The sequence below is a fragment of the Durio zibethinus genome, chromosome 1, assembly GCF_047325235.1.
Source record: "Durio zibethinus cultivar Kanyao isolate XHJ-2024 chromosome 1, ASM4732523v1, whole genome shotgun sequence".
Classification (NCBI taxonomy): Eukaryota; Viridiplantae; Streptophyta; class Magnoliopsida; order Malvales; family Malvaceae; genus Durio; species Durio zibethinus.
This window is the reverse complement of record NC_143162.1, coordinates 35,207,357-35,223,966: the sequence shown is the minus strand read 5'-3', so window position 1 is coordinate 35,223,966 and position 16,610 is coordinate 35,207,357. Positions and strand designations below refer to the sequence as shown.

Here is a 16,610-nt window from a genome sequence, read left to right as displayed (position 1 = left end):
AGTCATTTCCAATCACTGTCTTTTTAGTCGAAACTCTTTTCGATAGAGCACGTGCGTTAAAAAGATTGTGATTTTTTTTTAATTTGAAAATTTTGATGTACAATAATTATTTTAAATTTTAATTAATTTAAAATTAAATTGATTTGAATCTCATAAAAAATAAAATTTTTTATCATTTATTTTTTTTATTTATAAAATTTAAAATTAAAAAATAAATAAATAATTTTAATTACTCGAAGCAATATACATTAATGTAAAATTGCGATTTTATTATTTATTAAAGTCTTTTTTTCACGCCTCTTGTTTGATTAGACCTTGCCCTGCCAACTTGGACTATAATTAGGTCTGGCCTAATTTTAGACACCCACCTACATCAGATCGCGAAAATCTTGGCCAATTGGTTGATTCACTGATGACATACAGGAAATTTGATCACGTTTTAGGTAACTAATTTACCTAAGCCTAGAAATAAAGAAATGATTGAAGAAAAATGTTAGCACGCTTAATGATACTGATTAAAGTGATATTTAAAGGAAAAAAATGTAATTAATGCAATCTTTTTTAAAATTTGATAAAAACAATGCATTAAATATAAAATATTTTTTAAAATAATAATTAAAACAAATTCTTAACTAATGCCAATGCACCCGTTAATCAAACCCATCTAACGAAACCCAATCCGGAAATTGATTTGGTGAAGGTTTCTTTTTGTCATTACATACCACCAAAAGAAAAACCCATAAAAAAGAACCGGTCAGATTTGCGGGCCTAGAGTCCTAAACCCATAAAAGGTTAAGTGAAAAAGTAAACAAACCAAAATGTGATCCATTGCATTCGTATTTTTATAAAGTAAAAACGATTAGGTTGTGTGAAGATATATCATAGAAAAATACATATTAACCACTTTTAATTTAAACCATCGATTAAATCAAATCAAACGCAAATTTAACCTTTATCAGTTTGATTAATGCCTCAGTTTCAAAAACATTAAATATATGGTTCAATTTGTTTTATTTGAATATATACTTTTCCAATGTGAATTCTCAAACAAAGTAAATCTAATATGAACTAAGTTTAATCCCAAGTTCCAACATTTTCTATAGGAGATTTTTCTCAGCATTAGGCAAGAGTTAAGTCGATATTTAAAAAAATAATTAATTAATGTATTATTTTTAATTTAATTAAATAATATATGTAAAATTGTTAATAATAATTAATAATTCTTATTCATTCTATAAACGCATGTTCACTAGGCCTTTTTATAGTGGTTTAACTGAGTAAGAGTTGTTCACAGTAGATCACAGTTTGATGGATGTTTTCGCACATCAATATTCACTTGTAGACCAAATTACCCTTCACAATCCCTTAAATTTGCACGTATGCCCCGTCCAAAGATTTTATTTTAACATTTGAAACTCGTTGATCTGTTGCTTTTGTTGTTTTATTATATAGTCATTGCTGGCGCAACATGATACAAAGACCTTTAATTTTCTCTCCTTTAAATCCAATCTCTCCTCAAGTTTCAACACCGACCACTCCGCTTGTCAACGCCGTGTTCCCCAAACCAAACCGCCGCTGGATCGCCCTTTCCTCTTCCTTCCAGTTACCGGAACTTCGGTTGCAAAATTACCAGCTTACCCTCCCTCCTCTGGTCTGCTCTGGTAATGTCTTTGTTTGTTTGGTAAACCCAGTAGTCAGAAGGGTTTGTTACAAAGGGCTATTATAGGAAGAAGAATTTTAGCCAGGGGCAGTCTAGTCAAATAATTATAAATGGATATTGGTCGGCTTTTTTTTATAATTTAATTTATTTTAATTTTTGGGTTTTTGTGTTGGTTAGTCTTTCCCTTTTACACATACTGTCTCTGTTTTTTCATCTGGCAAAACAAAATCCCAAGTATCTGATTGGGTTTGTACTTTGTTGAGTTTGAGCAGCAAGTGACTCAGTGACAAATCAACCAAGCATGGCGTCTCAAGATGAACAAGACCCTCGGATTTCCAAAATTTCTTCTGTGATTCGTGTCATCCCAGACTTTCCCAAACCTGGTAAAGTAAACTACCGTTTCACTCTTCTCTGCTTTTTGTTTCTTTTCTTCTTTTTTTTTCTGCTATGGATTGTTTTTTTTTCCTATATTGATTTTTCTGAGTTGCTATTCCTTTTGTTCAGGGATTATGTTTCAAGACATAACAACTTTGCTTCTTGATACAAGGGCATTTCGTGATACTATTGATTTGTTTGTTGAGAGGTACAGAGGGAAAAATATCTCTGTTGTTGCAGGTAATTTCTTGTCTTAATACATAGTATCAATCTATTTTGAACACTTGAAAATTACTTGATCGGCTTGGTTACCAAGCAATAAGTTCAAGAAACTAACAACTGACATTGTAATGCTTCTTGGAAACTGATCGAACTCCATTATCGTCTGATTTTTCTCTTACTATAATGTTGGTCCGTTCTATTTTTTCTTCATATGTAGCAATCTTGTATGTAATTTTGTTTCTGATGTAATACTGATGGCAAAAATGCAGGTGTAGAAGCAAGGGGATTCATATTTGGTCCGCCTATTGCATTGGCTATTGGGGCCAAGTTTGTTCCTTTGAGGAAACCCAATAAGTTGCCTGGTAGATGCTTCTTATTTTATCTCCAAATGAATTCTGTCCTTCTGTTGCCTCAAGTTGTAATTAGCATTGAAGATTTGATTAACTATTATATGTTTTTTTTTTTTTAATTTACTCTAGCTCTACCATATGTGGCTCCTTAAAATAAATTTTTTTCTATTATAGTTAATGTATACTATCATCATATACTTCATGAATGATTTATGATACGTTTATGGTAATGTTCTTCAGTACTGATAATCTTGCATTATGTTCATCCATTAATTTGCCAATTTCTCCAACAAATTCAAGCACAGTATGAAGGACAATGATCTCTGTATTAACTGTTGAATGTTTTGATCTTTATTAGGGGAGGTTATATCGGAGGAGTATTCTTTGGAGTATGGAACAGACATAATGGAGATGCATGTTGGTGCTGTGCAAGCAGGCGAACATGCTTTGATAATTGATGATCTTGTTGCCACTGGTGGAACCTTGTGTGCTGCAATCAGGCTACTTGGTAGTTCCATTTATATATGAATGTCGAGATCTTACTTATTTTCTCCTTTATATGCTACAATATGCTGCAAGTGACTTTGCTTGGTTGCAATCACTTTCATGGTCAACTATAAGCAGACCTATGACTTTAGGCAGGAGAACAAGAGAGTTCCTTAAGATTGCCTTCTTCTTGGATTGGAGTGTCTGCTTGCTCCTGTTATCTTATTAGAACATTGCTATTTACATGAATGGCTGTTTTTTGCAGAGCGCGTTGGAGTGCATGTTGTGGAGTGTGCTTGTGTTATAGAATTACTCGGGCTAATGGTATGTGTCGCTAATCTCACAGCTACCTGCTGCCTGTCAATCACTAGCTATTAAGCTTCTGTTTCTTTAACCTTCCAAATCAGTCCCTGTGATAGCTGAGCTTCACACACACTCATATTATGACTCTATTATGACCAATAAAACTACAGGTGGAGCTTATTAACATGTCTATAAATGTGCTATGGTGATGGCTGTAGCTAGGCATATCAATGGGCTAATGATAAGTATTTAGAATAGTAATTCAGCTTTAGAAGGGCAAAAAAAAAAAAAAAGGTGTTACAGTATTGTAAAAGGAAAAGGCTGCCAGATGTTGCTTATGGTGATTAGAACTAATTGGCGCCATACTTGTTGAAGGAATGAATCTCATCTGTGCTCTAGTTTCATATTGCAAAATTTGATCTTCTTTTTGAGCCTATGCCAAAACATGTTAGGCTGGACAATAAATTCTTAAAGATGTAATAATTTCAATGTCATATTTAATACAACTGTAGTTCTTTTATGAACGGGATGCTGGGTTTTAAAAGAGCTTGATTTATTCTTTGCATTTATTCACTAGTTTTTGCCTTTTTTTGTTCATTGGAGGTTTTTAGGATAGGACCTATGTCATTTCTTTTAAAATAAAACTAGCAGAGTTTATGGCAGTAAATTCCATATAAATCATTATTATTAATATTAAATTCAACTACAACATAGCGGCATTGATATGATTCCACGTTGGAAATTTGGGCTTGTATTGACAGTAAGCCAATAGCTATGACTATTGACTGCATCTTCATTCAGTTCTTGCTATATATCTTTTTCCAATGTCTTGTATCAACCGGTAGAGCTTTAAAATTACTGACTTGTCATGCGCTACGAGTTGAGCGCAAAGTATATTATACTCTTCTACTGACAGTTATGCATTGCCGTTTGCTTTGTTTTTATTCCTTTCTTGATTTATATTTCAGGGCAGGGAACGACTAGGAGATACACCACTGTTTGTTCTTGTAAGCTCCACTTGATTTCTCAAGTTTTGTGGTGGAAGAGCTTGTTTGTTGGCCTTTTTGAGTTTGCAATATAGCTGGAACTTTGTCTCAAAGCCTAACAAAACTACTTGGTTGAATAAAAGGGCTATATTTGGTTAATAAGTTAATGTTAGGTTGAACTAAGAACTGTGATAAGTTAGGTATCGACGGTATTCGTCCCAGTTTCTCTGACAAGAAAGTCTGTAGGTGAGTATTTACCAGAAATGTTGCATTTCTGCTTGCAAGGATGGTTGATTGCCTTGTAATATTATGAGCACTATATCTAGTGGCTTTCATTGAACGGATTGTTTGTTGATACAAGTGATTCTGTTGTTAATGCCATTGTCGTGTTTTCAAGCTGAATTCACAACTTATTGACTATTGATTTTGTTACTCCTATAACTTTTGTATAGATATGGTGATTTGTGTATTTATGTCATATAAAAATTGAAATTTTTATATTTGTATTATATTTTACACAAAAATTATGTGTCACAATTTGTATTGATATAAAAACATGAAATTTTGCAGTCTTATGTTTCTTCATGGAATAAGTAGATTAAGTAAAAAAAGATTAAAAAGGAGACAGAGATGTTTCAGAAAACAGTTTTGTTCTGTAAATGATGTAAGAAACATGTTCTTTTATGCTATAAACCAAAAATTTTGGTTTTTTGAATCTAATTAATGCTAGTTTTCTGCCATGCCTTGAGCTTCTTGTAGCATCAAAGTATGAATAAAATGACATGCAGGAAGGTATACGTTCATGGTCATCAAAGTATAAAGTTTCACCAAAATTTATTGGTAAAATGTTGAATTCCTAATCCATTGATCAAACGTTAAATCACTAACAATTGTTTTTACAAAAGATAAAAAAAAAAAAAAAAAGCAGATGTCGGAATTTGAACTATAAATTTTTTTAATATTAATTTTTAAAAATAATTATACGAATTAATTGAATTAAATTTTTTATTTAAGATTTTATTATAACAACTTCAAATATTAAAAAAAAAAAAAAACATACAAAGTTTCACCTGACATTGGACAACTGAATTCACATTTCTCTTTGCCTAACCTCAAAATCCTTGGCCTAGGGAACCAAGGAAAAGCTAAAACATGGTCTATTTTCTTTATTCATCCCTTTTAGAGCAAATTAATGTTTGGGAAATAACTGTGAGTGGAATAACCATATATTTTGCTCAAACTACAATTATGCTCTTCAACAGTCTACTCAACTATAGCTTCTCCCCCCATGCGGCATGCTCTTCCCAACCCTTTTGTTGTCAAGCTTCTTTCTTTTTCATTTTTCAAAATAAAAGATATGCTAAAGGAAGCAAAACTATAATTTTTTTTTTTTTTTTGTAAACAAACAACAAGATGCCAAGAAAAGCTAATTCAATTGTATAGTGATCCCTTTATTTCATCATTGTTTGATTAATCATAATTAATTTCCATATTTCCCATGAAACAATATACTATATTTAACAATAAAAAGTTGACATTTTATTAGTTTATCATTTTTTAACCATAATTATATGCACCTATAAGAAAAATAAACTCAGTGAGCATTGACTTTGTAGTTTAATAACTATAAGCAAAAGACAAGACAAGTGTCTAAAAATTACTAAATCACAATTCTTTAAGGGGATATATAAGCTTTTTTTTTTTTTCTTAAAAACTAATATTGTCAAAAATTAGTATACCTAAACATTCTAAGGGAGGCCATTTTGTTTTTGTCTTTTTAATTTAAGTAGATTTTTCTTTCTTCTCATGACAATAATATATATATATATATATATATATGAACTATATGGAGAAGAACCATATGGGGAGCTTTATAGAAATTAATTATGTAATATACACACACACACATACATATCAATAACATGAAAACAATATTGTTTAATTGATTTTTTTTTTTAATAAAATCATGGGTGTCTTAGACTATACTTGAATTTAATTTTTTTTAAACATATTAAAAACTTCGTATTTTCCTATATCAATACAATATATTTCAAATTCTAATCTCAAAATACTTCTCATAAAAATCAAAATGATTTACAAAAAAATTAAAGTTCTCCTTATCAATTACAAAAGCAAATATCATATTTAAAATTTTTAATTTTTGCAAGAGAAGAATTTGACCTTTTAAACGCTATAAATCAAACACTTTACAAAACCTACATGTTTTGTTTATCAAACACTATTTTATATTATATTGACGTAAAATAATTCTATTTAAACAGTACTTTTTATAAAAACTTCAACTGACCCAAACATAACCTAAAATGGAACATAAATTAAATTTATTGTAAGTGTGAAGAGACACTGACTCATGCATATAACTTTTATGTTGAAGAAAGCAGAGTCTTACCAACCAGGATGGCCCATATTAACATGGCTTTTCAAAGAGATAATATATTAATATTCATTTTCACACTCCATTCTTTTGGAGAATGTCCCACTTTGTATTAATATATGTAAAATACTTAAATCTACATTAATTAATACAACTGATTAATTCTTAATTACAAAAATAAAATTTCTTTTGTCAAATGAAGTCGGCAGCTTGCTTTTGTATATGTTGAAGGACTGAATGGAAGCAATTAAGTAAATACTAGTTAGGATTCGATGTATTTACTCGGAGTAATTAATCCATTGTAATAATTAATTTCTAACCTTTTTAATTCTTAATTAAACTTTTGATAATATGATTTCATCTTACTTTCTTCAGCCTACATTTTCCTTTTTTTGCTTAACTTACGTAAAAATCGTGTTCAGTAATGTTTGGTAATGGAAAATTCAGCATATTTTAGTGTGGGAATGTAGCAAATGGATCTGTAAATAGAATGTTAAATCTTTAGTTTTAATGAACAGATCCATCCATGTCAACTTCAAATACTAAATGACCACCCGGAAGATTCAGCATTTTTTTAGTGTGGGAAATGTAGCAGATTGAAACGTGGCGGAACGAAGAGCAGTCAGGTAGCCAATGGGTGGTAGATGAAGATGGAGTAGAATTATATGGTCATTGGTAGTTTGATGAGACATGAATGAAGCAAGCTGTCCAATATTGCTTTGTCATGTTTTCGATGCCCAAAAACTAAGAAAAAAGAAAGGAAGACTTTGGAAAGCAATATCAAATTAAAAGGTGTGATTTTCATGGAATTGGTGGAAAGTGAGGAACAGCTAATTCTACATTCCATTGAAGAATAATATCAGATTTTGACAAGTTAAAAATCCCACTACGGCTATGTCTGTCTTGATTTTGTTCCATTAAACTATCAGACATGTCAGAGTTTTGTTGTTTGAAAGGTCGTGCAATGGCTGTTGCAAATTCCAAAGAACATCAAAGACCTTATCGAACTTTCCTTTAAAACAAGAACAAAAAGTTTCTTTAAAAAACTCAAAAAAATGGTCTAATTAACGATGGTTTCGGCAGAATTATAGGGGCGAATTAATGTACAATAATTTTGTGTGTTTATGGCTTTGTTCAGGTAATCTATTGGATTACTATATATACCTTGGATTACTAGTTTTCCTTAACTCAGATATCACAGCCGGGATCATATTGAGTTTGTCATAAATAGCTCGATATTGTGCTTCAGCTTTCAGGGAATCTTGGTTTGTTTATTTCTCATGAGTTACTTATCTCTATGTCTTGTGTTTGTTTATGGCCTTGTTCAGGGAATCGAAAATAAATGGCTGTGAGGGGATTTGATCAGTTGGGGAATATATATATATACACACTTTGCATTTTATTATAACTTTCACATGGCTTATGGTTAGAATGTACCGTTTCATCAGGTGCATGCTATTGTTGCAACTACTGGCCATGAGAGTGATTAACAGGCTTAGATAATGTAGAATATACTATATTTTTCAAATTATCTCTTCTTTGATCTTTCTCCGGTAACTCCTGGCTAAGGCAGTTGATCTGCACTCATTAATTGATCACAGTCTGGTTTCAGGCTGCAATATTAGCAAACTTGATGCATATGAATTTGCCTTTAATGGCTTGAAATGTTAAAACTAAGTTCTAAAGAGATGACTTTATACCAGTCTTACCAACGTATAATATTGATCAAATCATACATTGCAAGTTAAAAAGGCTTAAAGAAAAGCAACAACTGTTAGGTTCCTGCCAGTTGCCATTTAGGACAGGGAACGAGTTTGGTGGTTACCGTGTCGGATTTTTAAGTTAACTTTAAAGAATGTCAGACTCATTTCCCACGTTCTGGCCTTCCTTTTGCTTCAGTACTTTTGTTTAATCTGCTTAACATTCCACCTTATTATATTCCAGGGAAGACTCCCACGTTCTGACAATTCAAAATACAAAGAGTAGTCTAATCATCCTTATGTGTGCTTCATTCTCACGCTGCCTTAGCCTCAGTCTCACTGCATCATCTCACCTGTTTAATCACTAATTAATCATTATTAGTCACTTCTCAATGATTGTTCTTGGACCCTTGAGTCATTCTAATTGCAGTTTTATCATCAGGTCCAAGGTGTTTAAGGGTCGTTGAACCCCTTTGTGTTAATTTAATCTATCAATGCGTGAACTTGGCCATCATATGAGTTGTCCTTTGCCTGGTTTTGGCCCCACAATGGACTCCTGGATTAGTAACAGAATAATGATTGGGAATTCAGAAACCAATAAACTAATGTAGGTCAATCCTTGCTAGCATTCTCTTTATGGTTTGGGGTATAAATATATATCTGGTTTTTGCTCACCTCAAGCACCTTTGAGAGCTTCAATTAGCAAGTATAGCAGTACAGAGAAACAAAACCCTCCTAATTTTTCTCCAAGGCTTTACAAGAGAGATGGAGTCGCTTGCAGCATTTCCTGATGAAGAGTTGGATTCCTTTAACACAATGTTTTCTACTGAAGAACTTGACTTGACACAGCAACTTCTTAATCAGTTTTCGTTTCCCATGGAGCATGACGAGGGATTGAGCTTTTTAAACCCGTCGACTTTTTGTCCTAATCCTGAAGCCAAAATGGGCATTACTGGGGTAAATGACAGTTTGTTATATTCTTCCAATGCTCTTGGCGATAAAATTACCGACTCGTTTCCCGCAGCATTCCCAGACATTACATTGGAAGGCAGTATTGTTAATGTCATTGAAGATATGGGTACTGACGGCTTAGGAAAATTTGATGCTAGCCATCCAGCAGCTAATGTTGTGCTTTCCAACGAATTGCTACTCAAGAGGAAGTTTGATGTGCTGGAATTGCATGCTGAAGGGGAAAAAATCAATAGCAATTCATCTGAGAACACAAAGAAAAGACCTCGGGTTTCAAAAGATGTAAGAGAAACATGAATGTTAAGCTATATATTAATCCACTACGTTATATATTCTTATTCTCAAGCATATGTATAAAATCTTCATTAATTATAGTAGTTCTAATTCATGGTTTGAAAATGCAGGCACCAAAAGTTGATAAGAATGTGCAGGACTCAAAAAAGAACCGCAAGATCAATTTAAATGGAAGTGAAGGAAATAGTAACATTGGTTCGGATGGACAGAGTTCTAGCACAACCTGTAGTTCAGAGGATGACAATGTTTCTCAGGACGCTAATGGGGTAGCAACCTCAGATTCCAAAGCTTCTCAAGCTCTTAACTTGAATGGAAAGACAAGAGCCAGTAGAGGGTCAGCAACTGATCCACAAAGCCTCTATGCAAGGGTAAGAAATTTCCTACCAGCTGGCCAGGCAATCATGAGTCATTTACAGAACGCGAAATATCTAAATCTTTTGTGCTTGATTACTGCAGAAAAGAAGAGAGAGGATTAATGAGAGATTGAGAATTTTACAGAACCTTGTCCCCAATGGAACAAAGGTAATTAATTAAGCAAATGTCATAGTTAAGAGCTTAAGACACAAAATGATAATTAGGTTGTGAAACTCATATACTGTTCATTGATGATAATACAGGTTGATATCAGCACAATGCTTGAAGAGGCTGTTCACTACGTGACTACGTGAAGTTTTTGCAGCTTCAAATTAAGGTAAGGACAAAGTGGGATTAAATAAAATCCTAAAACAAATTATTAAAGGGTTGCTTCGAGTCATTAACTCTAATATTATATTGTCCTTTCTGCATCATCGCAGCTTTTAAGCTCTGATGATCTATGGATGTATGCTCCCATTGCCTACAATGGCATCGATATCGGTCTCAACAAGAAGATCTCCACACTTCTATGACCCTGGGAAGGAGCTACCTTGCACAGGAGTTCTTAGTTATAATTAACAAATGAAAACAAAAAATAATTCTATACATTGTAGTGTTGAGAATTTCGAATGAAATTAATTCCATTTTTCAACCACAAGGAGTAATCCATGTTTTTTTTATAATGAATTATCCCATATGTTTCTTCTAATTTGTATGTTGTATTCCAAAGCTGAATGTTCCCTAGCACATGCTCGCAGATGCCTGTGCTATGGGGATTGTCAAAGTTGCAGAAATTCAATAAATGCTTCTGCTTTCGAACTATGAAATGAAACTGAGCACCAAACTGGATAATATATAATTTTAAATATAGTAATAATAAGGTTTTGACCTTAATTTGTTTAATAAAGTTTTAAGTTTTATTTGGGTAATTATTCCAAATTTAAATCATTTTTATTGTATATCTCTTGATGAATTAAATTAAAACTTTATACTTAATTCATTTAAAAAAAAAAAAGCTTATAATTTATTGGACCGACGAATAGGGATTAGCAAGCTATCATGAATTTGGGCCCAGCCTAAAAGATCCATAAGAAAAGTTTGATGGTTTACATGGCAGATGCCACTTTGATGGTAAGTTTGCAACAGTTGGGCCGTAACACACAGGGTTACGAACGTAATTTCAAAAAATCCCAGAACTTCGTCGAACTCACATCCCCCCAAAACTCTCTCACTCCGCATAGCGAGAGAGAAAACAACGCTCCACTCGGCATCGGCTCTCTCTTCCTTTCCGCGGCCATGGCGATGGCATCTTCCGAACAGCCTCTGAAGAAGCGAAGGCTGTACGAGCCGCCACCTGAGCCGCCGGAGACCGTTGAGCAACCAGTTACCTCCGTAGCTCCGCCAAACACTCCACCTCCGCTGTCTCAAGAGGAGATTCTCGTGAGAAGGAGAAACAGAGACGAGATTCGAATTGTTTACGAGAATTACAAGAGGATCAAGTCCTGTATTGCCCTGAAAGGCAAAGATGCTCGGCACATGCCTGAGCTTGAACAAGCTTACCTAGCTCTCATAACTGCTTCTAAAGGTCACCTTCTTTTACTCTTTTTCCCTTCCTTTTTCCTGTTAATTACTTACATTGAATTTTGATCCTCAATGTATTGAAGTAGAAAAAGTAATAGAATTAAACATGTTTGGTCAGAATCACAGTAGAGGGAAAGTTCCCTTTTTGTTAACCTAAATCTAAATGAGCTGAATTCTAGTTAATGAATAGATTTCAAGGAGTTGAATTAATATAATAATTTGATTGGATTTGAATGGAGCTTCAATTCTTTAGAGGATGCAATAAAATATTCATAATTATGTAATGAAATTCTTTTAGGAACAGTTGTTTTACTTCTTTGCAGGTTGTACAAGCGTACAGCGTCTTGTTGCTGACTTCATTCCTCGGTATGCCTCATACTGTCCAACAGCGCTTGAAGCTGCTACAAAAGTCATTATTGATATGCATAACTCTAGCTTGGCAGTGATAAGTAGGGGAGAAGATGTTGATAATGTTGCATTTCAAACTTCTAAAGCTTCCATTTTTGGTCTAGCTGATATTTGTTGCACAGCTTCTAAAGAGGCACTGGCATCATCGGTTATAAGAGGCATCTGCTTAGCAGTTTTCCAGAATGTGCTCTCCTTTTTCGTATCATCCTTTGAGGGAAAGGATTTTTTTCAGATTGTTGATGATGATATTTGCAAAATGAAGGATTCTGATGAAATATTTTCTGAGCTAAAGCAAAAATTTTCAGATGATGATGAATCTTCGTCAATTAAGTTATCCAAATTCCGTGCCCTGACTCTATTCTGGATTTTCTTCCGTTGTCCTAAGAATTTGCTTTCTGCCTGTTTTGAGCTCTTCAAATCATCTGCAACTGAAGAAGCTGATAAAGGACTGTATTTTCTGAGATGGGCAACAAGCAAGCTTGATAGTCTTGATGATAGTGGTTTAGATAAAATAGATATAGGGCCTAAATCTGGTACAGGTTCGCTTGGAACAAGCACCAAAGGTAGTGAGCTTAGCGGTGAGACACCAGGATCAGATAGTGGCAATGTTACAGAAGATGCATCTCTCGTTCTGAAGAGCTCTTTGTTGGGTCTGGTAATACTTCATGGTTACTCCACCTATCAAATTAATTTAATGGATTTTAGTGGTTTACTCTTATTTCTAACACAAAAGCAATGGTTATTTACCCTTTAGTGTATGAATTTTTTTTTTTTATTCTAAATTTTCCTTATGTTTGTCTATTGCTCATTCCTGTTGGCATCTCATATCCTTTTATTCAGGTTTTTGGTAGAAATCCATCATTGAGTAGTTGGATGTTTGTAAAGTACAAGAATTTGTGTAAGTTATCTCCATCTAAATCTGTGCCAGAGTTTATATCTAGCTTGGAAGGAATCTTTGAATCATTTTGGAAACATATTAACATTGAAGCCAGTCAAGTAGCCAGTGATGAGGATGAAACCTCAAGTGACCCATCTGGAAGAGGTAAATCCAGCAATGAGAATTATGTTGAAAATTTATCTGATCAATATCTGAAGCCACATGTTGTTCCCCTTGAAACTAATCTCTACTTGAATGCTGGTTCTAGTCATGATAGTAGAGGTTCAAGGTCCATGGACTTTGAAAGGCAAGACCATGGGGATTTATCCGGTGGCAGGTCTTCAGTTCCTGGGGACCTATCAAGCCATCAGATGCTTTCACCTGCTACAAGAACACCAATGGACTTCAGGAGTAATTCTTTTGAAGGTAGAAATCACTTTAAGATTGTTGACAAGAATCAAGTTTCAAATTCCAATGCTGCTTCTGCCTTGAGATCCTCTAGTGGAGGTGTAAGTAATGCTTTGGCATCACCCAATAATTGTTTTGCAACATCATCTCAAACTGCTTGCGCATGGTATTTTGATGGTGATCCTGCAGCCATGGGTATTTTCTCAGCTTCTCGGCAGCTATGGTTGGGATCTTTAGGGTCTGATGCATCTGAAGGCCATATAAGATTTCAGCTTGAGAGATTTGCTCCCATTGAGCAATTTTTCTTTTTTCCAGTTAAAGGATTTGTGTTGGTTGAGTACAGAAGCATCATTGATGCCATAAGGACTAGGGAATATATCCGTGGCTGTTTTCCTTGGCGAGTAATGTTCATGGATGTAGGATTGGGAACCAGGGGTGCTGTGAATGGTGTCGCTGTTGGTTCTAGTTCTCATGTTTATGTTGGAAACATTTCGAGTCAATGGGCTAGGGATGAAATTCTGCATGAATCAAGGAAAGTGGTCTACAAGGGTCCTTACATGGTTACTGATCTTACTTGTGAATGTGCATTGCTGCTGGGATATGAAACTCCTGAAGAAGCTGCTGCTGTAATGGCACATCTCAGGCAGCATCGAAAAGAAAAAAGTAGCCATATGCCACCATTTAATGCAGGGCCAGCTAGTGTCACTATGTCCCATGTTGACAACGGAAGGTCTGGTGCTGCTCCACCTATCCATGTTGACAGTGGCCATATGCCACCATTTAGTGCTGGGCCAGCTAATGTCTCTATGTCCCATGTTGACAGTGGAAGGTCTGGTGCTGCTCTGCCTATCCATGTTGACATCAAAAACAATAACTCAGCAAACATGTCTAGCAGCTCAATGGAACTTGTATCTCCCAGGTTAAGGGTGGATAATCATGCATCTGCAGCACCAGGTGCACATCCATTTCAGTCAAACTGGCCCACTTCTGGTTGTACAGATATGCCTGAAGGTGGGGTGAGAAAAGTTGATGGTTATGACAACAACCTTATAGCAGATCCTGCACAAGGAGGTAATGTCTTATACTAACGAATGGTTATAAATACTGGCTCTTATCCTCTTTAGCATAGTTGTATATTACTAACTGTATTTTAGGTGGTGCTGTTGTCTCTGGTGCCTCTGGACAAGTATGGAATTATAAAAAACCTGAATGTGAGCTGCATTCTGCACCTGGGAGCATGCCATGTATGCCTGTAGCAACACAGAGCCTTTCTGCTCCACCACCAGCGCCACAACTCCAGGCACCTCCATTTATGCGACCTGTTTACCATCCTCCAAACAGTTCCTGGGATCCCAGAGGTTTGAATCACCATTTTCCTCAAAATCCAATTTCACCTGGGGTTGTGCCTAATACTTTTCATGGCAATGCTGTTCCACCTCCCTTTTTACCTGCTTCTGTGACTCCACTTGCTCAGATGCAGGGACCTCCAATGCAGCATTTTGAGCAGATGTTTCCACATCCTGTTGTCCCACCACCTTTATCATCAATGCCACCTCAACCTGAAATGCTACCTCCACCTCCACCTCCACCTCCTCTATCCCCACCACCATTGCCACAGTCACTGCCACCTTTGGTTCCTCCTCCACCTAATTCTCCTCCTCCCCCTCCCCTTCCACCTATTGCAGAATCAACTGATATGGGAAGTTCTGAACAGTGTGTAAAGTATCAGTGGCGGGGCGCATTATGTAAGAGTGGGGTTCATTATTGCACAATTTATGCTCAGAGACTAGAGTCTGATCTTTGCAAATATTCAAATGCCATTTCTGAACCTGCTGAGTATGAACTTTGTTCTCCCTTTTTTCCCTTAATTTCTATCTGATCATGATATTTATCAGGTGTAGAGAATAATTTCTATTAAACTTTCTCCTCTGCTGCCTGTTGCAGATGGCCTGCCAAATTAGACATGACCAAACGCACAGATTTTCGGCATGTGAAGTCCACGTTCACCAACACCCCACCACATAAAGTGTGTCCCCAATCTTTTCCCTTTTTTTTTTAAGATTATTATTGCAGAAAAGCTGAGTTGAACATTCTTCCTGTTTCTTTCTTTTTTTGACATAAATATTCTGCCAGTTTTCAAATGTATTCATTGGTGTTTCTTTTATGCGTTGCAGAGGGAAGTTTGTTGCTTGATCCCATCTTCTACAAGTGACCATAAAGGAGTAAGTTATCCCACGTTTATAAACTTATCCCTAAATAGTTTTATGTTACTTTTTGTTTCTTGCACAAGATTTAATGTTCAAGCTTCTGCCAACCCCAGTTAGATGGTGTCTCTATTCTCTAACGCTGTCACTAGGCTTCAGCTTGAAGCAATCTTGCCAAAAGTGCTCTTTTCAAAACAATTTATTCATGCTTATATGACAAAAGCAAATAATAATCTGGCTTATTCTTGCAACTTCGTTTCCCAGTTTCAGGATTTTATCTCGTACTTGAAGCAGAGGGACTGTGCAGGAGTGATTAAGATTCCAGCAATGAAATCCATGTGGTCCAGGCTTCTTTTTATTCTTCCCTACTCACAAGATGCGTGTTCTATGCTTTCAGTTGCACCTAATCCATCTGACTGCCTCATTGCCTTGGTTTTGCCCAAAGAAACAAACTTTGAGTGGGTATGAGCGTCGTGTCTTATAATAGAGAAAAACCCTTGTTCCATCCGCTCTATGGAGCTTCAAAATGAGAATGACATGGTTTCTTTGAGAGTCGACGGTTTCTCGTGCATCACATAAAAGCCTCTGGTAAGAACCCAAAGAAAGTAACAATGAAGCTTCTTATCTCCGTCCTCCATTGTACAAAAATGCTTTTCCCTCGGATAGTCTTATTAGTTTGTCAGGTACTACACATTGGGAAGCTTTGAGTTTTAAACTTGAGGAGTTGATGTTGGATAAAATCATATCTAGTTTGGTTTGAGAGTTCCCTTTGATAGTATTTGATTTGATGAGAATCCTATACCAAAACAATGTTTTCTGCGTTACTTTTAATGTGCCAAAATGCAGAATTTTATTGTTAGCATAGGAAATTGATATTTTTTTTATTGACATGGATGAACCTTATACATTACAAGGGGAGCAGAGCAAGGGGTGGGTACAATTTGAAACGCCCATTGCACAAAGTCCAGAAATTATAACTGACCTTAATGGCTCGACTTGTGCTTGGCCAATAGGCACTTTTTTTTTGGGCCATAACGG

At 35.2% G+C, this 16,610-nt stretch overlaps 3 protein-coding genes and 1 pseudogene across 3 annotated transcripts; all 4 read left to right on the top strand.

Moving 5' to 3' along the window:
- Positions 1-1,286: 1,286 nt before the first annotated feature.
- Positions 1,287-4,784, top strand: LOC111312556 (adenine phosphoribosyltransferase 1-like). Its single transcript, XM_022912930.2, has 7 exons — positions 1,287-1,661; positions 1,933-2,043; positions 2,165-2,275; positions 2,527-2,619; positions 2,966-3,115; positions 3,359-3,417; positions 4,365-4,784. The coding sequence occupies exons 1-7, from the start codon at positions 1,469-1,471 to the stop codon at positions 4,416-4,418; spliced, it is 771 nt and encodes a 256-aa protein (XP_022768665.2). The 5' UTR covers positions 1,287-1,468; the 3' UTR covers positions 4,419-4,784.
- Positions 4,785-8,816: 4,032 nt separating this feature from the next.
- Positions 8,817-9,763, top strand: LOC149520575 (uncharacterized). The gene has a single exon (XM_089766493.1). The coding sequence runs from the start codon at positions 9,243-9,245 to the stop codon at positions 9,741-9,743; it is 501 nt and encodes a 166-aa protein (XP_089622619.1). The 5' UTR covers positions 8,817-9,242; the 3' UTR covers positions 9,744-9,763.
- On the top strand, positions 9,763-10,970 carry LOC111311342 (transcription factor bHLH84-like; annotated as a pseudogene).
- Positions 10,971-11,331: 361 nt separating this feature from the next.
- LOC149520574 (nucleic acid binding protein) lies at positions 11,332-16,434 on the top strand. Its single transcript, XM_089767019.1, has 7 exons — positions 11,332-11,679; positions 11,999-12,738; positions 12,924-14,439; positions 14,523-15,204; positions 15,313-15,394; positions 15,543-15,590; positions 15,837-16,434. The coding sequence occupies exons 1-7, from the start codon at positions 11,391-11,393 to the stop codon at positions 16,038-16,040; spliced, it is 3,561 nt and encodes a 1,186-aa protein (XP_089623145.1). The 5' UTR covers positions 11,332-11,390; the 3' UTR covers positions 16,041-16,434.
- Positions 16,435-16,610: the final 176 nt, after the last annotated feature.